This window comes from Camelina sativa, chromosome 11 (assembly GCF_030686135.1).
Source record: "Camelina sativa cultivar CO46 ecotype springtype chromosome 11, ASM3068613v1".
Classification (NCBI taxonomy): Eukaryota; Viridiplantae; Streptophyta; class Magnoliopsida; order Brassicales; family Brassicaceae; genus Camelina; species Camelina sativa.
This window is the reverse complement of record NC_141890.1, coordinates 4,841,378-4,863,093: the sequence shown is the minus strand read 5'-3', so window position 1 is coordinate 4,863,093 and position 21,716 is coordinate 4,841,378. Positions and strand designations below refer to the sequence as shown.

The 21,716-nt window shown below is 35.6% G+C and overlaps 6 protein-coding genes and 1 long non-coding RNA gene across 14 annotated transcripts; 4 read left to right on the top strand and 3 right to left on the bottom strand.

The window, feature by feature from the left end:
• The first annotated feature begins 18 nt into the window (after positions 1-18).
• Positions 19-2,511, top strand: LOC104721760 (uncharacterized). 7 transcript variants are annotated; one of them, XM_087474458.1, is made up of 8 exons: positions 19-368; positions 442-534; positions 652-775; positions 983-1,089; positions 1,453-1,526; positions 1,613-1,716; positions 1,930-1,995; positions 2,090-2,511. In XM_087474458.1, exons 4-8 carry the CDS (start codon positions 1,022-1,024, stop codon positions 2,333-2,335), a joined length of 558 nt encoding a protein of 185 aa, XP_087330584.1. In that variant the 5' UTR covers positions 19-368; positions 442-534; positions 652-775; positions 983-1,021; the 3' UTR covers positions 2,336-2,511. The 7 variants fall into 7 exon arrangements, with proteins under 7 accessions (XP_087330584.1, XP_010438126.1, XP_010438129.1 ...); XM_010439826.2 differs by having other exon boundaries at positions 231-368; positions 465-534; XM_019232410.2 differs by having other exon boundaries at positions 236-368; positions 465-534; positions 983-1,376.
• A 238-nt stretch (positions 2,512-2,749) lies between these two features.
• LOC104721759 (pentatricopeptide repeat-containing protein At4g30825, chloroplastic-like) lies at positions 2,750-5,800 on the top strand. Of its 2 annotated transcripts, XM_087474456.1 has the most exons (2): positions 3,341-3,478; positions 3,577-5,800. In XM_087474456.1, exon 2 carries the CDS (start codon positions 3,670-3,672, stop codon positions 5,674-5,676), a length of 2,007 nt encoding a protein of 668 aa, XP_087330582.1. In that variant the 5' UTR covers positions 3,341-3,478; positions 3,577-3,669; the 3' UTR covers positions 5,677-5,800. The 2 variants fall into 2 exon arrangements, with proteins under 2 accessions (XP_010438125.1, XP_087330582.1); XM_010439823.3 differs by having other exon boundaries at positions 2,750-5,800.
• Positions 5,801-6,022: 222 nt separating this feature from the next.
• Positions 6,023-7,935, bottom strand: LOC104721758 (uncharacterized). The gene is made up of 3 exons (XM_010439822.3): positions 7,568-7,935; positions 6,362-7,442; positions 6,023-6,256 (listed from the first exon to the last, which is right to left on the bottom strand). Exons 2-3 carry the CDS (start codon positions 7,436-7,438, stop codon positions 6,233-6,235), a joined length of 1,101 nt encoding a protein of 366 aa, XP_010438124.1. The 5' UTR covers positions 7,439-7,442; positions 7,568-7,935; the 3' UTR covers positions 6,023-6,232.
• Positions 7,936-8,335: 400 nt separating this feature from the next.
• On the bottom strand, positions 8,336-10,732 carry LOC104721756 (nuclear pore complex protein NUP43). Its single transcript, XM_010439821.3, has 5 exons — positions 9,941-10,732; positions 9,615-9,684; positions 8,900-9,125; positions 8,734-8,807; positions 8,336-8,646 (listed from the first exon to the last, which is right to left on the bottom strand). Exons 1-5 carry the CDS (start codon positions 10,600-10,602, stop codon positions 8,593-8,595), a joined length of 1,086 nt encoding a protein of 361 aa, XP_010438123.2. The 5' UTR covers positions 10,603-10,732; the 3' UTR covers positions 8,336-8,592.
• A 1,367-nt stretch (positions 10,733-12,099) lies between these two features.
• LOC104721755 (uncharacterized) lies at positions 12,100-12,690 on the top strand. Its single transcript, XM_010439820.3, has 2 exons — positions 12,100-12,382; positions 12,479-12,690. The coding sequence occupies exons 1-2, from the start codon at positions 12,141-12,143 to the stop codon at positions 12,609-12,611; spliced, it is 375 nt and encodes a 124-aa protein (XP_010438122.1). The 5' UTR covers positions 12,100-12,140; the 3' UTR covers positions 12,612-12,690.
• A 7-nt stretch (positions 12,691-12,697) lies between these two features.
• On the bottom strand, positions 12,698-14,743 carry LOC104721754 (heptahelical transmembrane protein 2-like). The gene is made up of 4 exons (XM_010439819.2): positions 14,327-14,743; positions 14,110-14,208; positions 13,939-14,020; positions 12,698-13,499 (listed from the first exon to the last, which is right to left on the bottom strand). The coding sequence occupies exons 1-4, from the start codon at positions 14,566-14,568 to the stop codon at positions 12,828-12,830; spliced, it is 1,095 nt and encodes a 364-aa protein (XP_010438121.2). The 5' UTR covers positions 14,569-14,743; the 3' UTR covers positions 12,698-12,827.
• A 5,512-nt stretch (positions 14,744-20,255) lies between these two features.
• Positions 20,256-21,295, top strand: LOC147933635 (uncharacterized). Its single transcript, XR_015572885.1, has 2 exons — positions 20,256-20,388; positions 20,840-21,295. It is a non-coding gene; the product is annotated as an uncharacterized LOC147933635 (long non-coding RNA).
• The last annotated feature ends 421 nt before the right edge of the window (positions 21,296-21,716 follow it).

The window sequence follows — 21,716 nt, the reverse complement described above, 5'->3', positions numbered from 1 at the left end:
ACATCACATCGTATATGAGAGAAAGTGGCTCTGTGATATGTAGGACAGTAGGATACATGAGGAATGAATCTGATAACAAGATAATATTGGGGTAGGAAATTATAATTTAGAATAATATAGAGATCTAAAACGAAATTATATAGAACCGTTTGGGCTTAACGTGACCCGTGACCCATGAGCCCTGAGCCCATATATTATAGAATTAGCCAATTAGGGGTTCAAAGGAAATTAACAGTGCTTCTTCTATATGGTTCCTTTTGTCTCTTCAAATTTAAGAAACCAGTGTTTCTGGAAGTTGCAGACATTGAACTTGACGTTTGCTATTTCTGAATCATTTTGTAAATTGGTCGGAATGCGCAGTTTCTGAGGTAAAGTTTTAATTTTTAACCTGGGTTTTTTTTTCTTACGATGAGATCTGTGTACGACGTTTTTTGATTGAAGATTCGGACATTTGCGTCGGTCAGGTTTGGTTCTAAGTTGGGGTTTCTTGGTGTCTTCTCTCGTCCCTCTTCTTCACCCGTCTTATTGCTGGAGGTGAGTCGCAATTTTTTTCTCTCCGGTCTGTAGCATTCTATTGAATAGTTGAATCAAGGGTTGGTGATATTAAATTTAAGCGTATAGCTTTGGTTCATTGGATTTCACTTTCCTCAGATTGTGATGCTGGAGTAGTTGCATCTGTCTGTTCTAGCTTGCTGAACATTGTGCTACTTTCTCGACTACTGTTTGGAACCGTTCTCTGAGCATCGAATTCATATTCTACACATCACCAATCTGGGTAAGCGTTTTAGGGCATTTTCTTGCTCTTATTAGTTCTTCATGATTTTTTGGATAGCTGAATGAAAAGGAATACTTAGTTCATGTAATATTTGCTGCGGTTTTATATGTCGAGATTGGCTTTTACATATTAGACTGCATGATGAAAATGGTATTTGACACTTTCGGTTCTGTTTAGATTTGCTGAACTCATGTCTATACCTTGTAGGTAGAGAGGACAGGACAAGAGGCTCACGCTGCAGCAATCATGGTGATGGTATCTAATTCTACCCATCAAAACAAGGAAATACATGTCAGAAGGAGAATCTCTGAGATGTATTCTTCATCCCTATCTTTTTCATTTGTTGCGTTATCTTGCTTGCCTGCGCATATGGTGTTGATATAAAACCCCGTCATGATCAGTATGGACTGTTTGCATGTTTAGTACTAAACTTCATATATGTTCATCGTATTTATAAACTTAATGAAGTAATACACCCGTCTATGGCACAAGTGACAGGCTACATGGATATGTATCTGAATTGTTTCCCACTATTTCTTAAGTGTAAAATGGAGATTTCTAGTCACATGATTGAACTAATGAGAAATGGATTTATCATAAGGTATCATCTTTGTAATTCTGTAGAAGCCGAGTATGTTCAGCCTATTGAGTATCATATTCGTTTTCTGGTGTTGTAGATTCAATAGACGGGAAGAAGATTTTCCATCACTAAAAGACTACAATGACTACTTGGAAGAAGTGGAGTGCATGGGTTAGTTACACTTTGTGCTCCTTCCTTGTTTTCTGTATTCATGCCAGACAAGACCAATGCATATATGTAACATTCTGTTCCACCAGTATTCGACTTGATAGATGGAATAAATGTTGAGGCGATTGAGGCTAAAATAAAGAGATACTCTAAGGAAAATGCTGAACAGATAATGATTAATCGAGCTCGCAAGGTAAATGCCTACAGTTTCCTTACTATTTCTTATCTTGGTTAGATTAGAAAGCATGTCTGGTTATGTTTCACTTTATCATCCTGATTTCCGGATTTATGCTTTTGTCAGTATAAACATGTCAGACCTCAAAATAAAAGATGTGCAAATGGAAATAGTCTTGTTTCATTCTCTAATCGACAATCTGTTTGGTGTATTTACAATTTGCTCCAACAGGCTGAAGAGTTAACTGCAGCCTTGGCAGCTTGCAAGGCCAAACCCCCACAAACCAATGCTGATACGGTGAATAGAGTTTTTGATCTTCGTATCCACAAGAAGCTGAAGATTTTTTTGACAAAGCGAAAAAACCTTTTTGCTTGTTTTATGTATTTTGTAGTCGTCAAACCAGGGGGTTACTGCTGGAACTGCATACGGTCAGGCTCCACGACCAACAGGAATGGGTCCACAACCAGTGCCTATAAAAGGAGGAGCAGAGCATCAACGTCATCACCCAATGGAAGTGGAAGACGAAGCGTTGAGGCTCATAATAGAGAGAGCTGGAGCAGAAAGAGCTGGAGGATTTTCTTCAGAGATAAGCAAGAGGAGGGCTTTGGAAGAAGCATTTGCAAGCATTTGGGTTTGAATTTGATTCATGGAGATATCTTCGTTGGTTGTTTAGCTTTGAGAATGGAAGTAATTAGAGTTTCTATTGTTGTCTTAGATCATCTCTGTTACTTTACTTTGTGTTGGTTTGTATGTATAGCTGACAAAATGACAAACATCAAGATAACAATATTTACGAAAGAGAATTGCCAAAAATCACATACTCCCTCAGTTGAGTGAAAGCATGCAGAAATAACTAACTATAAAAAAGTTTAACCAATCATAAATAAGATTGTATAAAATAAATAATAAAAAAATATAAAATTAATCTAAAAGTTACTTAAAAAAACTGAAAACATTTTATTTTATGAAACAAAGAAAAACCTCTAAAACATCATATATTATGAAAAAGAGAGTATTTAATAAGCTGGTCTGGTCCGGTCCGACTGAATTGAACAATGAAGCCGATTTGATTTCCGGTTTACCGAAAAGAGTCAAGCAATCCCACCACTCACCAGGAAGAAAGAAGCTATCTTGCTGCGGCGAGTAAGCTCTTCTTCTATCCTCTCATTATCTCCCCCTTCTCTCTCATGAACCCATCTTTAGGGTTTTGATTTCATCCGGTGTACGCAGATGTTTCTGTAGCTTTCGGTTATGGGTTCGTTAAGGTTTTCCATTCCACTGGACCCATTCGACTCTAAAAGGTTTCATTTTTCAGCGAACCCATTCCAGTTTCCTGATCAATTCCCAATTTTTTCAGTTACTAGTAGTAGTAATAATGCTCCCGCCACTAGAACTTTCACAGTTGGTTCACTGATTAGAGTTAAGAAAACTCGAGTGTCTCGTCTTGATGTTGAAGCAAAAGAAACGATTGAGAATGATATTGATTCTGCAAGTGGAGCTAACGTGGAGAGAAGCTCGAGTTCTAAACTGAAAGGTGTCACGAGTGGTAATAAGAGATGGACAAAGAAAGACGTAGTTAAAAAGTTCAGTTTCCGAAGAGAAAGCAATGAACTTGAGGATTTGCTTGTGAAGAATGGGGAAGTGGATGTTAACTACTCCGCTATTAAACCAGGTTTGAGTTTAGAGCATTGCAATGGTATATTGAAACGGCTTGAGAGTTGCAGTGACTCGAATGCGGTCAAGTTCTTTGATTGGATGAGATGCAACGGAAAATTGCAAGGTAACTTTAGTGCTTACAGTTTGATTCTTAGAGTTTTAGGAAGGAGAGAAGATTGGGACCGAGCCGAGGATTTGATCAAAGAGTTGTGCGGATTTCAGGGCTTCCAGCAGAGTTTTCAGGTCTTCAACACGGTTATATATGCGTTTGCTAAAAAGGGGAATGTCAAGTTAGGCTCAAAATGGTTTCAGTTGATGTTGGAGCTCGGTGTTCGACCTAATGTGGCTACAATAGGTATGCTTATGGGTCTTTATCAGAAGAATTGGAATGTTGAAGAAGCGGTGTTCGCATTTTCTCATATGAGAAAGTTCGGGATTGTGTGTGAATCTGCTTACGCCGCGATGATAACGATTTACACGCGTTTGAGATTATACGGTAAAGCTGAGGAAGTTATTGACTTGATGAAAAAAGATAGAGTGAGGCTAAATCTAGAGAATTGGTTAGTGATGCTTAATGCTTACAGTCAGCAAGGCAAGATGGAACAAGCTGAATCTGTGTTGATCTCTATGGAAGCTGCGGGATTTGCTCAGAATATAATTGCATACAATACTCTAATAACTGGTTATGGTAAGGTTTCTAAAATGGAGGCTGCACAGAGTTTATTCCACCGCTTCTGTGATATTGGGATGGAACCAGATGAAACAAGTTACAGATCAATGATTGAAGGTTGGGGCCGAGCTGACAATTACGAGGAGGCAAAGCATTACTATCAAGAGCTGAAGCAGTTTGGGTTTAAACCCAATTCCTCCAATCTTTTTACTTTAATCAATTTGCAGGCTAAATATGGAGACAGAGATGGTGCTATTAAGACGATCGAAGATATGGTTAATATCGGATGCCAGTACTCCTCAATCCTTGGCATCATTTTGCAGGCTTATGAGAAGGTTGGAAAGCTTGATGAAGTGCCTTATGTTCTCAAAGGTTCTTTTCATAACCATATCCGTTTAAACCAGACTTCTTTCTCGATTCTAGTGATGGCTTATATCAAACATGGTATGGTTGATGATTGCTTGGCGTTGTTGCGAGAAAAAAAGTGGAGAGACTCAGCATTTGAGTCCCACTTGTATCATCTGTTGATTTGCTCTTGCAAAGAATCTGGTCAACTTGCTGATGCTGTGAAAATATACAATCATACATTGGAATCTGATGAAGAGATAAATCTGCACATCACATCCACAATGATTGACATTTACACAGTGATGGGCGAATTTGGTGAAGGGGAAAAGCTTTATTCAAAGTTGAAATCATCTGGAGTTGTTTTGGACAGGATTGGATTCAGCATTGTGGTACGGATGTATATGAAAGCTGGATCCTTGGAAGAAGCCTGTTCTGTCCTAGACATCATGGATGAGCAGAAAGACATTGTTCCGGATGTGTACTTGTTTCGGGATATGCTTCGGATATATCAGAAGTGTGGTCTTCAGGATAAACTCCAGCATTTATACTACAGGATTCGAAAGAGCGGGATCCATTGGGATCAGGAGATGTACAATTGTGTTATAAACTGTTGTGCACGTGCTCTTCCGCTTGATGAGCTCTCAAGAACTTTTGAGGAGATGATTCGATATGGATTTACTCCTAATACAGTCACATTCAATGTCCTCCTTGATGTTTATGGTAAAGCCAAGCTCTTTAAAAAGGTTAACGAGCTTTTCATGTTGGCGAAAAGACACGGAGTTGTGGATGTAATATCTTACAACACCATTATAGCCGCCTATGGACAGAACAAGGACTTCACAAATATGTCATCAGCGGTTAAGAATATGCAATTCGACGGGTTTTCTGTGTCACTTGAAGCTTATAACTCTATGCTAAATGCATATGGGAAAGATAAACAGATGGAGAAATTCAGAAGCATCTTGAAGAGGATGAAGTCTACTTGTGGATCAGATCATTATACATATAACATCATGATCAATATATATGGAGAGCAAGGATGGATCGATGAAGTTACGGAAGTGCTGACAGAATTGAAAGAATCTGGACTTGGTCCTGACTTGTGTAGCTATAACACACTGATAAAGGCTTATGGTATAGGTGGTATGATTGAAGAAGCTGTTGGGTTGGTGAAGGAGATGAGGGGAAAAAAGATAACACCTGATAAAGTAACTTACACCAATTTGGTCACAGCTTTGCGCAGGAACGACGAATTTCTCGAGGCTATTAAATGGTCTTTGTGGATGAAGCAAATGGGTATATAAAATAGTTGAATCTTTATCTGTGTTTTTTTTTGTCTATAATGGCTGCTTCTTTTAGTAAAACCCCAAATGAGGCATGCGTGTACATTCTGATCTGAGTTAATGTAATAAGTCTCAAATATTCCAATGAGTGGAGTAGATCTGCTGTAAGTCGTCTGCAAGATTCTGTCTTGTAGAAAGTAGAGTTCCTTGATGGTTCTAAGTCCAGGTTTAAAGTGATTATAGACATACTAGGCTGATTCTTGATTACAAGACATTAAGTTTGTATGATGGATCCAAGACTGGTTACTTGCATTCCAAACTGACTTTTTGTTCTCGTCTTGATAAATTGTGGACCAAGAAAACGGACTTGTCTTCAACTCTTTTGCATTTGTCCTCAATATATATTGATTTACACATCAATCAAGATGATGTTTTTGCCAAGTGTCACTCAAAAGACAATCTACAAAAGAAAAGTTGTGAGCTTTATACAGAGATTTACAGATTTCAGACTTTAGGCAAACAAACACAGAACACTCAAAACAAGCCAAAAATCTGCTTATACTTTTTTTTCTTTGTCTCACAGCCAGAAGTAAAGCATTGCCTGTTTCAAGGAAAATGCCAAATATTTTTGTTAGTTTAGTTGTAAATGAAATACTGACCAAGTTTTATAAGTCAAAATTTTGCATGCACAATCATATATACCTACCTCTTGAACAGATATAATGGCTGGGTCGATCCAAGGTTGAAAGTTTTCCATTGTATTCGAGCTCTTCTCTACTTCAGATGATTCAACAGAAGAACTTTGCTCCTCTCTCACTTCCTTCAGTAGACTTATCTCTTCATGCTTAATCACTCCACTGGTTTCAGGCTCTGTGTTTGTTTTTCCTCGCTCAAGCCGCTCAACTCTCTGTCTCAACTGCAGCAATTCAGCTTGATACTCTGCACGGTTTCTCTTACCGCTTCTGTCTCTCGTCTGTTTAGGTGATTTCTTTTCAATCTTTTTCTGCTTTGCAACTTTTATCACCATTGTGCCATCAGTTTTACACAAACCCTTTGCTTCCTTTTTTCTTTCTTGTGTATCTTCTTGAAAGTTTGATGAGCTTGCACCATCTTCTTCTCCCTTGTTTAGTCCAGATTCAGACAGTGAAGTATTGTGCTGTTCTCGCATCGAATCTCTATAACCAGTAAGCTCTTTCACTTGCTCATTCAGTTTCTTTATCTGCTCCCAATACACATCTAAGGAACTCTTCTGTGAATCCAAGGTCTGCTCGATAACTTCCTTCTCCTCGGGAATCGAAAGATCTGTAACCAATTCTGAAGAGGGTGTTTGAGATCTATCACTCAGTGACAAATCATTCATCTTCAACATATTCTCATCTTGATCATCATTCTCTTGAAGCTTAGCTTCTAAGCTACTCAAATCAGTAAACCCCAAGCTCAAAAGCTGGCTTCTATAAACTTCAACTTGATACGCAAGAGCAGTGACTTCAATCTCTTTCTGGTAAATAACATCCTCCAAGAGTGCAAACGACATCTCAGCGTGAGACATTTGCTCTTCGACCATTCTCTTGTACTGACCAGCTTCCATTGCCAACTCAGCTTTCTCTCCTTGCAGCCTAAGAATCATTGACATGGCCTCGCTCGCTGACGTTGCAGAGGCTTCTCTCTCTGCACTCAACTCGTCTTGGAGCCTCTCAACTACTTCTTTGCGCTCATAAAGAGCAATTCTTAGATCAGCTTTCTCAGCTCCAGGTATTCTAAAGCTGCGGCTTCGTTCAACCATGTTTCTGGCAAATTAATTACACACATAGAAAGATAAAAGGTTAATAGTTACATAATGTTCTGTAATTGTTACTTCATGTAAACAGTAACGTTTTTTTTCTTAATAAGAAAAGTAAGAAACTCATTGTACCAGGATAATTACAGAAGAATGATCGATGAACTTCGGATGCGAGTGATGACTATATTAATCTCTTGAACAGAGGAAATGCTTCAGATAGAGGAGGTTGAAAGATTTTTGGAGAATTACACAGAAGTATCAAAGGGAGAATTATCCAAAAAGGGAATATAATCAATCACAAAAGGCACGCCAGACCAAAACAATTATGATTTTGTAGACAAAACTACAAAAATATCTCAGATCATAAACAGGACAAAGTTCTTCAACTTTTTGCTCAGCATAAGAAAGAATCAATTTCGCAGTTGGAATGAGAAATTCTCATAAACAAAAACTTATTCATACAGGAAAACTTTTTTTAAAAAAAGAAAAGGGTCTGATATAATAAAAGAACAGTAGAAAATAAATTAAATAATGATGATATTCTGGAATATCTTAAGATAAGAGCTGGAATAGTATTTGGTAAATAATCTTTGAATCATTAAAGCTTAATAAGACCTATAAGATTTAGCGTGGGGCATGTCTTTCTCTTTTGTTTTTGTGGTTTGAAAAGTTCTTGTTACCAAATTCTTAACTCTTTCAAAAGAATTGAAAAAGAATACAAAAAGAGAGTTTCGAGATTTTCAACGGCTCATTACAGGGCCAAGTATTAGCTCCGGTGGGACCTGCTTTGGCCGACTTCTTTTCTGCCACGTGTGTCATTGTCGCCTGTGAGGTTGAACTTAGTGCCGGTATACACACTCATACAGCGACAGAGATTCAGATGTAAAATTGAAGCAAGAATTGCAAATCTTCAAGATCACTAAACTTTAAGATGAATACAAAACTCATGTTTGTGCAGATTGTATTAAGATCTTGTTACAATGAAACTTATGAACACAGTCAAATTGTGATTCCATCATCTTCTTCCTTAAGCTTGTCTCTCACTATCTATCATCACCTTCCTCAACTACTTTGTTGTCGCTCACAGAAGCAAACCAAAAAAACATTACCATGCATGATTCCATATCGATATACCCGGGGATTTGATTCTTTCTTTACTAAGGCCTTGAGAAGACTGCAATTGATTCCCACTCTAAGCTACATATCACATCCTGTAGAATCCAATGTAACTAGCTTGAGAAGACACACTTGGTCAAAGTAAACTAGTAGATTGAGACAGAGTTCGATGATGTTTTCACCTGTGGATTTTGTCTGTCGATGTCAAAACTGTTAATGGCACAAGGTTCTGCCAGAAGCTCGATCGGTTCTTCCCCTGAAGCAAAAATAGGCAGGACGAACAAAAAAGAAGGAATATCAGTTTTGGTCAAATATATACAAGAAAGCAGAAATAATGTGGTAGAGTACCTTGCTCGATAACACCAAGGATTCCATCTTCGGAGCAGGTCATAACAGGGAGAATCCTTGAGGATGAGATGTTGGATTTTGTGTATGAGTCATACTTAACTTCCCATACCTCACTTTCAGACAGAGGATTGTTTATATTCTCACTTGCTCCAACACCAGAAAGAACGATGGGTTGCTGCGGCCACCGAAGATCCCAAGCAAAAACAGTACCTGAAGAACCTCCCGCCTAAACACATCGCATCAAGATAAAGCCATTATATCATTCTTCTAACTTGCGGCGATATTAATACATTATCCAATAAATCTCAGTGGGTCAGTTCAGTTTTAAACATGATAGACCAATCAGATACACTGAACGTTTGTTAGTTAGTGAGCAAGGAAAGAAAATGTTCTTAAAACTAGTGGAAAGACTGATTATAAGGTATAAAGAGGATATCCTCCTGCAACAAGGTGGTTTAATATTCTAACAAAGGCACCAAAGGTTCATTTAAATTTAAGAAGAAAGAAATGTAAGATTAGTTTTCCGAACAAGATGCAGGAAAATTATCAGAGGCTATAGACCTTAAATTTGGCAAATAATAAGATTGAGGATCACACAAAAAATTATCAGAGGATCACACTAAAAAGTCGCATATTCATCAGTGTATAGTTAAAACTTCGAATAGATAAAACCAAATTTCTCTCACACACGCCTCACACAGAAGAAGATACTTACAATGCAGGTGTGCTTTCGAGATGGATGAATGTCAATGGAATGGACAACTGCAGAAGTTTTGCCTTCAAACCTGCAATGTTACTTTATCAGATGAAACACAGGAAGTGCATGTTTTCTTAAATACACTATTAGATCAAAGGATTCACCTTTCCCATTCCCAACTTTAACTTGCTAAACAACTCACAGAATCAAATGATAGAATGTACAATACTAACCCAAACGAACAACTTTCAAGTTCCATATCATTGAAAAGCAATCATTGCCAAGAATTCAAAACCAGAATGAACTAGCATTTATTCAACCACTAGCAGATTTTGAGAACTCACCAGTTCCCTTTGAGCTGCGAAACAGCTTCACCAGACTTCCTCTGATCCCACAATTGCAAACCAAAACCACATCCTCCAGTAACAAACTCAGTAGGCGACGCCCATTTCACAGCTCTATAAGCCAAAAGCCCATTCCCATCAAAGACCTTTCTGTATCTCAAACCTTCACCATTCACAATCTTCACTACATTCACTCTCCCATCTTCACCAACACTCACACATTCTCCTCCCTCTCTCCAATCCACTCCTTCCACGCGTCCCACATGAAACTTCTCACCTTCCGCCACGTATACCTCCTCAATCGCACCTCCTTCCACCAAATCAACCATGAGAACATGAAGGGAACCAGAAGACGTGGCTGCTGAAACCATAGGTTTGAATGAACCGCCACCACCGCCGCCGTTTCCAGCGATTTCCAGTGAAGAAACGCGAGAAGGTGAAGTCCATGAAGATATAGACTCGCTCAAAGGGTTCGCGCTCTGATTCCCTCTAGGGTTTGGGTCAAGCGATTGGATCTCGATTGACGAAGAATCACAATCCGGGTCGTAGAAAGCTGTTGCGAAGAAACGATTCAAAGCGGAAGCTTGTGGAAGCCATCTTACTCCGTCTACGTACTTCGATTGTGGTATCCTATGGACCTGGAACGAATCTTGCATCTCCATAGCTCCCAAAGGTTTCTACTTTCTAGGGTTTTAGAACTATGGTGGGAAAAAAAAAAGGGAAAACGTCCTATTTCCCCCTCGGAACTATCATATCGTATTAAATCCACACCGAACTTTGACCTTGTTCTATAGCTCCTTCGAGCTTAAGTCGTCCACCTATTTCTACCCGAATTCGTAATTCTATTGCTATTTCTCCAATTTTTTTGGTTTAAACGGTTTACTAACAAACCGACACAAATCTGGTATGTAACCAATTTTTCAAACCAGACAACATTAAAAATTTGACCCGACCCGTAAACAATATGTCTAACATATTTTTCTTCACCCGGTTTTTGAAACTAAAAAAAAATTACTATTTTGTGAATTTTGATTTCAAAATTACAAAAGTACATTGGAAAATCATTGCAATTAACCAAAAATCATTTCAATTGAGATTTGATAATCTGTCGATAAGGATGAACCAATCTAGTGTCGTCGATGTTACCCACGTCTTTCGTTTTCAGATTTTTTTTTTCTGGGCAAATTTTAAGATTTTTGTTCATCGGTCAATTTTCATAGCAATTTGAATCATCTCTTTGATTCCTTGATTCCATTCTACGCCGTGAATCACTTCCATGACCATTCCTTATCCATCCATTACACACCTAAAGAAATCAAGACTCATGATTTTGACCTAATTCCATAAAACAATCGAAACTACATTAAAAAAAAACCCAGACCTGGTCATCATTATTATCATCGTCATTGTCGTGAAGACAAGAAGAGTGAAGACCACACAAAGACTCTTTGATCTTCTCCGCTTCACCACCACTAGAAGACGACAGAGGAGATTAAGCCACATCGATATCATCATCTCCTCTCACCACAGACGAGCCACAACATGATTTGCTCCGCCCAGATCCCATCTTCTTCTCAAAACAGCAAACTTTATGCTAAAATCACATCATTGCCAATTTGCCACAAGACCCAAAAGTTTTTCCCCAGTCTTCTTCTATCTAATAACCCACATAATCGAAATCCTCAATTCAAAATCCAAAGGATTAGTCTACCTTGGCTGACGAGAGATTAATGAGTTTTATGCAAAGGTTTCTCAATTGTTTTTAAGCTTTATTTTTTTGTGGTTAAATTTTCAGCTTTCTTCATCCGGTTTGATGGGTTTAATTTTAAAATCGGGTTGAAATAAGATTTAATCCGGTTAATAGGATTTATTAGTTAGTTAAGCAAATATTAAACCAATTATAAACCGTATAAACCAAATTTATGGAGAATTAGATGAGAAGTTTTAATCCGAAGAGAAAATAGCAATAGAACTATGGATTCGGGTAGAAATAGGTGGACGACTTAAGTTCGAAGGAGCTATAGAACGAGGTCAAAGTTCGGTGTGGATCTAATACGATATGATAGTTCCGAGGGAGAAATAGGACGTTTTCCCAAAAAAAAATGAAGAAGCTTCAGAACTGTTAAGTTAAATTACCTAATTACCCTCAATCCTTTGCTGTTATCACAAAAACAACATTGCTCCCTTATCACCATGTCTGATGAGAAAATCTCATTCCGGGAAAGTGAAAATGCTGACCTTACAACACAGTAGCGTCATCTCATTCTCTCCCAGCGACAACAAACTCCCAAGTTTGACTAATGGCTTCACGATAATGTCCAAAAAGAGAGACTTTGCTGAGAAATCAAACGAAAAAGGACCTCTCTTGCGAATCAAAGTCCCCAACACAATTCTTGCTCGATCTGCTATCGCTGTTTTGGGTTTGGGATTCATTGATTCTGGGTAAGATTTTTTTTAACCCTCACAAGCACGAGAGGTTGCAGAGTATATATATATATATATATATATAATGCTTATCATCATAGTGTTCTTCTTCAGGTATAGTGGTGATTGGTCAAGAATAGGCGTGATCTCTAAAGAAACAGAGCAACTGTTGAAGATTGCTGCTTTTCTTGTTGTTCCTCTCTGTATCTTTCTTATAATTTCATTTTCCGATGATACAACTGATTAAATGTTCCTTTATCCCTTCTGTATAGTCAGCAAGTATAAAAGCTTAACAATATTCAAGTAAATTAGATCTGTTTATGGAATCTGGAAGAGAAAATGACTTTTTTTTTGTTTACTTGGGAATAACTTTGGATAGTACATTGTGTCTTCTATGGAGACACACATACACACATTCATACATTGAATGAAATACGTATCACTAAAATGTTTTACAATGTTTTTAAAAGGCACAAGAAGGTGAAGCCCGTCGAAAATCCATGATAAGAAGACTGGCGACACTATGAGCAAGAGCTCCTAAGACTACAAACACATGGAATATCTGATGGCTATGTCCTGCGATATCGAAAGCTCCTGGCTTCCATCTTTCAGGGATGCGGGTAACGTAAAACGCTGCTCCCGTTGCATACAACACAGCCATCGCAAGTTCGTATACGAGAGCTATAAGCACGTTAGGGTGATCCTTGTGAAGGTAAAGCACATGTGAGGCAGGTATGACTCCAGAGAATCCCATTGTTAAGAAAAGAGTTGCTCTGAAAGATCTGAAACGTGGAGCTGAGAGAGATGGAGAGAGGAGTGTGATGATGGCGAGGAGACCAAGGATTGAGATCGAGGAGAGGTAGAAGAGACGCCAGTAAGTATGACAGGAGAATGCATAGTAGATAGGTGCGAAGAAGGAACAGACGATCATAAGGGAGATTCCAGCGTAGTCTAGGCGCCAGAAGAAGAGATTGAATCTTCTAGAGTGGCAGGCAAAGAGATGCGACATGGAACTGCAGATCAAACATCCCATTGCTCCTGACAAGAACACGAGCCACGGCCATTTCGGAACGGCCTCGTAGTTAACATCTCCTTGAGAATTTAGGAGCGAGCTAGTTTGTGTCACGTTCAATTCCTGCCAATAGAGATTAACAACAAATCATAAGCTTTTTCCTTAAACCCATTGAAAACATCATGTTAGTTGGATAGTTAGGTGAGCAACAGAGAAAAGGCTACACAGCAATTGCAAGTGAGAGAAAAATTCCAAGAAACATCACACAGTGGGAGCAGGTTACAAAAACGTTTACATGATCTGTGCCAAATCCAACGACAAGGAATCATGAGTTTCCTTAATTTGCGTAGAGAATCACGTGAGTTCAAAAGTAGGTAGGCAATAAAGCAAAGTCTATAGAAGAAAACATGAAAAAAAATCCAAAGAAAACATCACATGGATGCAAATTGAAACCAGCATTTTATATATAATGTTAATAGGAAAGCACTAGAGCCACTTTACATGACATGTCTACTACTTAAAAGTTAAAACTAGAATAAAGAAATAAAGGAAGAATCTTTACGTGATGCAGAGTTTGATGATCGCTGGAGAAGTAAACATCTTTTGACATCGCCGTTGACGGCCATGGCCAGCGAATTGTTGCTCTGTCATTTAGGACCCACAATTTTTTTTTGTCTCTCCCAAAAAAAAAAGAAAACCAAAAAATTACGATTTTGACCTCGAGATTACTTACCCGGAGAGAACGCTAACGAAGCCGGTGAGGCCAACCTCCGTCGTCTCCATTGAACTCACAACCATCATCCAAGCAAATATCACAAACCCACACAAATGCCTGCCAAATTACAAAAACCCCCATTAGAAAAAATATTAAAAATTTGAAATTTGAATCACAAAAAAAAAAAAAAAAAAAAAAAGAAGAAGAAGAAGAAGAAGAAAAAAAGCAAACGTACGTCCAGATGTTGAGAGTCTCGTTGTGCCATGAGAAAGCGCTGAGGAAAGTATCTTTGATGGACCACTCGCAACGATAATGATTGTGAATGAACTCGTTGTCTTTCAAATACCTAGGTAACTCCTCGAACTTCATCAATCTCTTCTTTTTCTCAGATCTTCTCTTTTCGTCACAGGAATCCAAACTTTTCCCATTCCTCACCGTTACCTTCGGAGCTTCCCTCACCGCTCTCCGTTTCTGCATGATTGATTGATTTCCCCTCCCCTCCCTCTCGCACCTCGTCGGGGAATTAAAATAGGAGGAGAAATCGAGAATTATGCACCGGCGAAATTGAGCTCCGGCGAAACAACCACCGTCGATTTCTCTCTCTCTATCTCTTGATTCAAAAATTTCAGAATCTGATTTTGTTTTCTTTTGGCGATGTTCGTCCGTCGCCTACTTATACGGAGAAGAAAGCTCTTTGGATTTTAAAAAAATCTACGTGGCGTCTTTGACCGGTCCTTGTCGACACGTGTTGTTTTATCATTGGTGTGTTAGTTTGAGGGAGGATACAGCTGATTATTTTTTACCCGCCGTGTCAGTTTGAAATAATAATATACTACAGTACTATTATTATAAGGAAGGTGAGAAATGCAGATTTTAGTATTATACGTTTCTCGAAACCCAACATGTGATTAATTTTCTAATCACACAATTAAACCTAATCGTCGTTTCCAAAAGTTGATATTAGGCTTTCGAGTTTCCGTTCGGACCAATACACTGAAATATAATTTGTACTATAGTATATTTATTAGTCTTTTTTTTTTTTTTTTTGAACAAAGTAGTATATTTATTAGTCATTTCTCTTTTATAACTTCTGAAACGGAGATGAATAATATAACCAAGTTTTATATATAGTAATGCAATCCATGTAAGTTAATCACAACAACCATTGCTAGCATAAACTACTAAACAATGTATCATGGTCTAATGGTCTATTATTATATTAACCGTTATCAAATAATTAAACTGATGCATGTTTCATTTATACGTTTCCTAAATGATCGATTATACATGGGGGCGTGTAGAACTAAACAAATTAACGATGGGCCACAAAAGAGGTAAATTAAAAGAGCAGGTAACTCTTAAATCTTAATTAGTTAATTGGTTATATGGCGTAAGACAAGACACCACGTACATTAATAATATATTTGGTTGTAGGAACACATGAATATGTCATTACTTTAATCTCAAAACGCGTCAAAACATTTTTGATATAAAAAAGTTTAAACTGTTCGCTTATGGAAAAACAGCCAAAATCAGCGTTAACTATCGGAACATTTTTTCGTATCTAAATTTTAACTTCCCGTAAATAACAAGTTGAATTGTATTAAAACTCAAATTTGTTATCTAAACTATATAAAATTTTGTTAATTTCAACGTTTGTTCGAACAGTGTTAATTAACTCGAGTTTAACAATATTGAGTCAGACGATCCAAGACATCCACATTTTACTGGGACTTACCAAAACTATGTTGTTTTCGTTCATTTTTGGATGTGTTGTGGCAAAAAATGACCAAAAATTAAGTCTCACAGCACACTCGAAAAACGGACTTCAATACCCCAATTTTTTTCAAACGCTTTGTTTATTGCCACAACACACCTAAAAATGACCAAAACAACTTAGTTTTGGTAAGTCCGAGTGCAATGTGGATGCCACAGGTCGTCTGATTCAGAACCGTTAAACTTTGACTTAAAACTGTTCGAGCAAATGTTAAAATTGACAATATTTCATATAGTTCACATAGCAAATTTAAAATTTAATAGAGTTCAAATTGTTATTTGCAGAATATTGAAGTTTATGTATAAAAATGCGTTCGACAAATAGTTGAAATTGGTTTTGACCCTTTTTTCGGTCGCTTACCAAAGAAAAATATAGTTGGCCCAGAATTCGATGTTGTCATGTTATTGCTACTAATTGCTTTTTTCGTCAAAAAAGAATTTATATATATGATAAATGGTAATCATTACAAAGAGTTTCTGTTACACAGGGGGTGGAAACATGCTGAATAAAAAAGTTGAGTAGTACATCCAAATTTTGCTAAAGCATGAGTTGTTCTATTACAATTTCTTGGAGTGTAAACAAATTGTATTATGTCAAAATATTGTGACCAGTGTAATATATCCTGATAAACACCTTCAATCGAAGCAATGTAAATCGTTTTGTTCAGCATCTTGATTAGCATCTCGCAATCTCCTTCAAATACTACATTTCTTATTCCCCGTATCCACGTTTGTTGCATTGCATTTAACAGAGCTTTTCCTTCAGCTTCCAACGGTGATGATGCATATCCCATATTCGCAGAACCCCAACCATTAGAAATGCCTCTGTTGTCACGCAAAATCCATCCCCCTCGAGTCTCTTGAGAAAGAGGATCATAGCTTGCATCATAATTGCACTTGAGCATAGATTGAGGTGGTCTAGTCCAATGAATTGGTTTTGGCTGTACAGACGATGAGTCAACTGGGTTTAAAACACTTCGACACCATTCTTGTACATCCGCTTTAGCACGCCATACTATGTGTGTTGGATCTTCCGAGTTTTCTTCAAAGATAAATTTATTTTTTGTTTTCCAGATATGCCAAAGGATTCAAAATGATAATAATTTTGTCTCTAATGGAATGTCGTTGTAATTTTGCTACTAATTGCTATCAGCAAATGTACAAAACTATTTTTAAATGGTTGTATCATGCGTTTTTAATTTATTTAGTAACACCACAAATGAACGGTGAGGAACCATCGGATCGGACTCAACGAGAAATCGAGGATAACAAAGTTCATTAGGAAAAAGGGTAAATAGACTCAAAAGTATCCAACCAGCAGAAGAAAAATTGAATGGTAACAAAATATATAAGCACAGATCAACTTGCGAAGATATTTAATTATTCATGTTCGCTTGTGTAGTAATAAAAAGTGGTAACCTTTATGACTTTGTAATCTGGATTTATTTAAGTTCTCCAATTGAATTCATAATGTATTTTGATTTTAAGATAAAGATAACCTGGACTCTGTTTGCACCATTCCAAATCCAGTTTTATGATATAAATTTGGTTTTGAATCGTAACTGCAGTGAGGGCGGCCAAATCCATCTGCGGTCTGGACCGCTCCATTTCTAAGACGGATTACAGATCGCTGCGGACCAACTCTATTTGTATGTAAAAGTGGTCCGCAGTTTGGTCCGTTGCGGTCTTGTCTCTGCTTTATTTAGACCGCACCACTACGAACTATATTTGCTGAATGGTAAATAAAAAGCGGTTTAGTCCGCAGATAGATTTGTCTATCTCAACCGCTGCAACCATTCACACCTAAATAGAAATATATCTTTAATTTTTTGGTCCAAACAAAGAATAAAAAAGAAGAATATTTCAATGTTCCCCAAAAAAAAGAATATTCAATATAACCAATAAACTATTTTTGTATATTTAAAAGCGTGTAATATTTTCGAAAGATTTGCATATCACATCATCTGTATGTATATTGCTTTTTTCGTTATAGCTTATTTTGTGTATATTATATATGAAGTTGTGGTGAAGCGAACATATCTTTCTAGTTTGCTTTGTTGATCCGGCCCGGCCCAAAACCTGTAAAGCTCGCATATGTTTGAGCCTAACCCGGTCCGGCTTGAAATATTTTCGAGCTTATATTTTAAAAGGAAAAAGATAGCTGACAACATGAAGTATAGGTAAATATATGGTCATACATACCAACTATATTATTATATACTCAACTATACGTAATATATGTATTACATGGTCACATCCATAAACTATGTGACGTCATGTGTTCAACACCATAGACATACAATCTGATACATTGATTGATTAATTCCGGTGGAGACCGGTGTTGACTCCGGCGTTGACCAAAAAAAAATTGAAAACTAAAAATTAAAAATAAGAAATTATTATATTAAATCATTTATGGTTTTTCTTAATTAAAAAAAATATTCTATTCAATATCTAAATATTTTTTATATATTTCCTAAATATATCTTAAATGTAAAATAGAGAACCCAAACCTTAAAAAAATTTCTAAAAATTAATTTAACATATTGTAATTGTGTAAAAAAGGGTAAAAATGAAAATGTTCATATGTTAAAAGTAAATATTGTGAATTTTTGTTGTTGTTGTTTATATGTTAATTCAATATCTAAAGATATTTTTTATATATTTCCTAAATATATCCTAAATGTAATATAGAGAACCCAAACCTTCAAAAAAAATTTAAAAATTAATTCAACATATTGTAATTATGTAAAAGAGGGTAAAAATGAAAATGTTCATATGTTAAAAGTAAATATTATTAATTTTTTGTTGTTTATATGTTATTTTGAGTATGTAAATTTTAAAGTAAAGAGTGTATAAATTTTTTTATAACATTTACCATGCAAAATTTAGAGTAAAGAGTCATATACTCAATATTTTGCATATTATTTTCTAACGAAAGTAGTTGAATTTGATTTTATTGATTTTATTGTAATTAAATAATCTGATTATGAGAGAATTATATATATATATATATATATATATATATATATATCTTGAAAATAATTATAAATTGTTTTTATATCTTGAAAATCATTATAAATGATTTTATATCTTCAAGATTATTATAAATGATTTTTTTATCTTGAAAATAATTATAAATGATTTTTATTTAACAATTTACTTTAGCTTGAAAAATAAAAAGTATTTGGATATTGAATAAAAATTTTCTTTTAATCATGAAAACCTATAAATAATTTACTATAATATTTTTTTTTAATTTAGAATTTATTTTTGAAGTGTTGGTCAACGCCGGAGTCAACGTCGATCTTCGCCGGAGTCAATTGACCGGTGTACTGAATTATATGTCTATGATGTTGACCACATTACATCATATAGTTCATGCATGTGGCCATGTAATACATATACTTTGTGTAGTTGAATATACAATAATATATTTGGCATGTGTGACCATGTATTCAGCAATACTTCGTGTAGCTAACCATCATTTTTCCTATTTTAAAGCTCGAGCCCGGCCTGTTAAGGCTACAGGGCTTTTCGGGCTTTTTCGGGCTTATCTTACCGATCAAAAATTCAAACTTATAAACCTTAAAAAGTAGTGTTTGAAGGTGTACTATAAAACAAATCAATCAAAAATTTAATAACTCATCTATATTCACTACAACCAACTTAATTTAATAGAAAAAGTTTAAAACTAAATAAAATTTCGATACTTTAACCAAATAAACCAATATATAATTCATATAAAACATCATAGATAAAAAATTTAAAAGTATTAAGTATGGCAATTAAGTAAATATGAAAACTAGGATTAGAGTTTACAACTTTATTTACAATAAATTATTAATCAAATATTGCAATAAAACAAAAATGTTAACAAAAACGTACAAATATATTTGTTAAAGGGCTTTCGGGCTGGTCCGAGCCCGGCCGGGCTAAGCCCGAAAAACCCTTTTGCCCAAACGGATTGAGCCCGAAAATCTCGATTTTTTCTGGACATATATATTTAAGCCTGAATCCGGTGTTTTTCAGGGCCGGGCTGGGCCAGCCCGCGGGCTTTAGCCCTAATTGACATGTCTATTTTCATTTAACCTCATCTTCTTTTCTTAGGCATAATAAGGTTATAAGATCTTCAATAAATTTGAATTGAAAATTAGCATAAAGTTGTTCCTAGCAATTACAATCCATCTTTTTTTATATAATTTTAAATGTTAATATTGTCTAATATCTTCATATATTAGCCATGTAAATTCAAAGATGGGCAAAACTATGTGGTGCAGCAAATTTTTTGTTTCTCCTTTCATTTCTAACTATTTTATAGGCATTTTTGTTGGATGTCATTTTTCTGTTTTTCCTATATTTAGAAGTAATAATCATTTATATACACCAATTAGATATTGTGTACATACAGTGTTACACTGTTACACAACTCTTATTCAGAAGAAAAAAAAACATATATGTTACACGTAAAATACATTGGTTTAATCACTTGCTTGGTGATTTTCTTGATGTTAACTGCAGGTATCAAACATGATATATATATTCTATATGAATCTCGTCAAAGTATAATTTATTATTTGTTTTTTATTTTCTAAGTAGTGCCTATTTTTTCAAGTAAACTCATAAATTTAAACATTTTTCCGAAACTTATTAGTAGGTAATTACTCATTAATGCAAAACAAAAAAAAGATTTGTGCATTTTTTGGAATTTGTAAACGCTTTGAAAATTTATTCAAAAATAAACCAGAAATATTTTACTTTGTAAAGATTATTTTTTAAAAAGATTTATATATTTTTTTTAAACGTGTAAGCGTTAAAATTACTATTCAAAATCTAAATAGTTTAAGAATTAGACATGCCTAAAATTATTTTTTGATAAAGTTGTAATTGAAGAAAAAAGATGATGCACTTTTAGTTTAAAGAGATTCGAATATATTTTTTACATCGACTAATAATGTTACATGAATATCAGAAGGAATGGCTCAGAAGGTGCCATGCGTAGAAAACAGTGTCTTATACGTCGAGGGACTTCCTATTAGTACCACTAAATGTTCGAGGAAATGTAGAGAGACTGGTGCTTATACACACGGCAAATCTGGCTATGGCAAGACAGATAAAGAAGCAGTATGCAGATGTTTAGGTTGCAAAAAGGTGTAGGTACGACGTGCAATAGTATTATTAATGATTATCATCCATCATTAGTAATGCTAAAAGGACAATAAAACATTGCAACAATATGCAACAATATTATTCATTATTACTATCCATCAATAATAATTAAAAGTCAATAGATGTTGTAGTAATGTATTTATCGAAATACAATTATAAATTCCAAAATCCATCAATTTATTTTGACAAAATTCACCATTAATTGTTTTGTAATCATTTTCATAAAATATTATAATATAATTTGATCTATGTGTTTATATATCATTGGTCTATTATGATCGATTATATTAACCATTATTAAATAATTAAACTGATGCATGTTTCATTTATACGTTTCCTAAATGATCGATTATACATGGGGGCGTGTAGAACTAAACAAATTAACGATGGGCCACAAAGAGATAAATTGAAAGAGCAGGTAACTCTCAATTGGTTATATGGCATAAGATTCTCCAAGCAGAGAGTTGATTCATACATAAGACAAGACATCACGTACATTATTTATATATTTAATATTGTATGAACATGAATATGTCATTATTTTAATTTCAAAACGCGTCAAACATTTTTGATATAAAAAGAAGTTTAAACTGAACGAATGGTTTGCTTACCAAAGAAAAAATATAGTTGGCCCAGAATTTTATGTTGTCATGTTACTACATTGCTACACATAGTTATCA

What these genes read in the sequence shown, in the direction of transcription:
- LOC104721760 (XM_019232410.2), top strand. Translation starts at nt 1,258, where the DNA reads ATGGCACAAGTGACAGGCTACATGGATATGTATCTGAATTGTTTCCCA. An exon ending in AGAAATGGATTTATCATAAG is followed by an intron (nt 1,377 to 1,452) that starts GTATCATCTTTG and finishes CTGGTGTTGTAG; the next exon opens with ATTCAATAGACGGGAAGAAG. An exon ending in GGAAGAAGTGGAGTGCATGG is followed by an intron (nt 1,527 to 1,612) that starts GTTAGTTACACT and finishes CTGTTCCACCAG; the next exon opens with TATTCGACTTGATAGATGGA.
- LOC104721759 (XM_010439823.3), top strand. Translation starts at nt 2,950, where the DNA reads ATGGGTTCGTTAAGGTTTTCCATTCCACTGGACCCATTCGACTCTAAA.
- LOC104721758 (XM_010439822.3), bottom strand. Translation starts at nt 7,438, where the DNA reads ATGGTTGAACGAAGCCGCAGCTTTAGAATACCTGGAGCTGAGAAAGCT. An exon ending in CCATTATATCTGTTCAAGAG is followed by an intron (nt 6,257 to 6,361) that starts GTAGGTATATAT and finishes TCCTTGAAACAG; the next exon opens with GCAATGCTTTACTTCTGGCT.
- LOC104721756 (XM_010439821.3), bottom strand. Translation starts at nt 10,602, where the DNA reads ATGGAGATGCAAGATTCGTTCCAGGTCCATAGGATACCACAATCGAAG. An exon ending in CCTTGGTGTTATCGAGCAAG is followed by an intron (nt 8,808 to 8,899) that starts GTACTCTACCAC and finishes TTTTTGCTTCAG; the next exon opens with GGGAAGAACCGATCGAGCTT. An exon ending in TCGACAGACAAAATCCACAG is followed by an intron (nt 8,647 to 8,733) that starts GTGAAAACATCA and finishes TGGATTCTACAG; the next exon opens with GATGTGATATGTAGCTTAGA.
- LOC104721755 (XM_010439820.3), top strand. Translation starts at nt 12,141, where the DNA reads ATGAGAAAATCTCATTCCGGGAAAGTGAAAATGCTGACCTTACAACAC. An exon ending in TTGGGATTCATTGATTCTGG is followed by an intron (nt 12,383 to 12,478) that starts GTAAGATTTTTT and finishes GTTCTTCTTCAG; the next exon opens with GTATAGTGGTGATTGGTCAA.
- LOC104721754 (XM_010439819.2), bottom strand. Translation starts at nt 14,568, where the DNA reads ATGCAGAAACGGAGAGCGGTGAGGGAAGCTCCGAAGGTAACGGTGAGG. An exon ending in GAGACTCTCAACATCTGGAC is followed by an intron (nt 14,209 to 14,326) that starts GTACGTTTGCTT and finishes GTAATTTGGCAG; the next exon opens with GCATTTGTGTGGGTTTGTGA. An exon ending in ATCATCAAACTCTGCATCAC is followed by an intron (nt 13,500 to 13,938) that starts GTAAAGATTCTT and finishes CTCTATTGGCAG; the next exon opens with GAATTGAACGTGACACAAAC.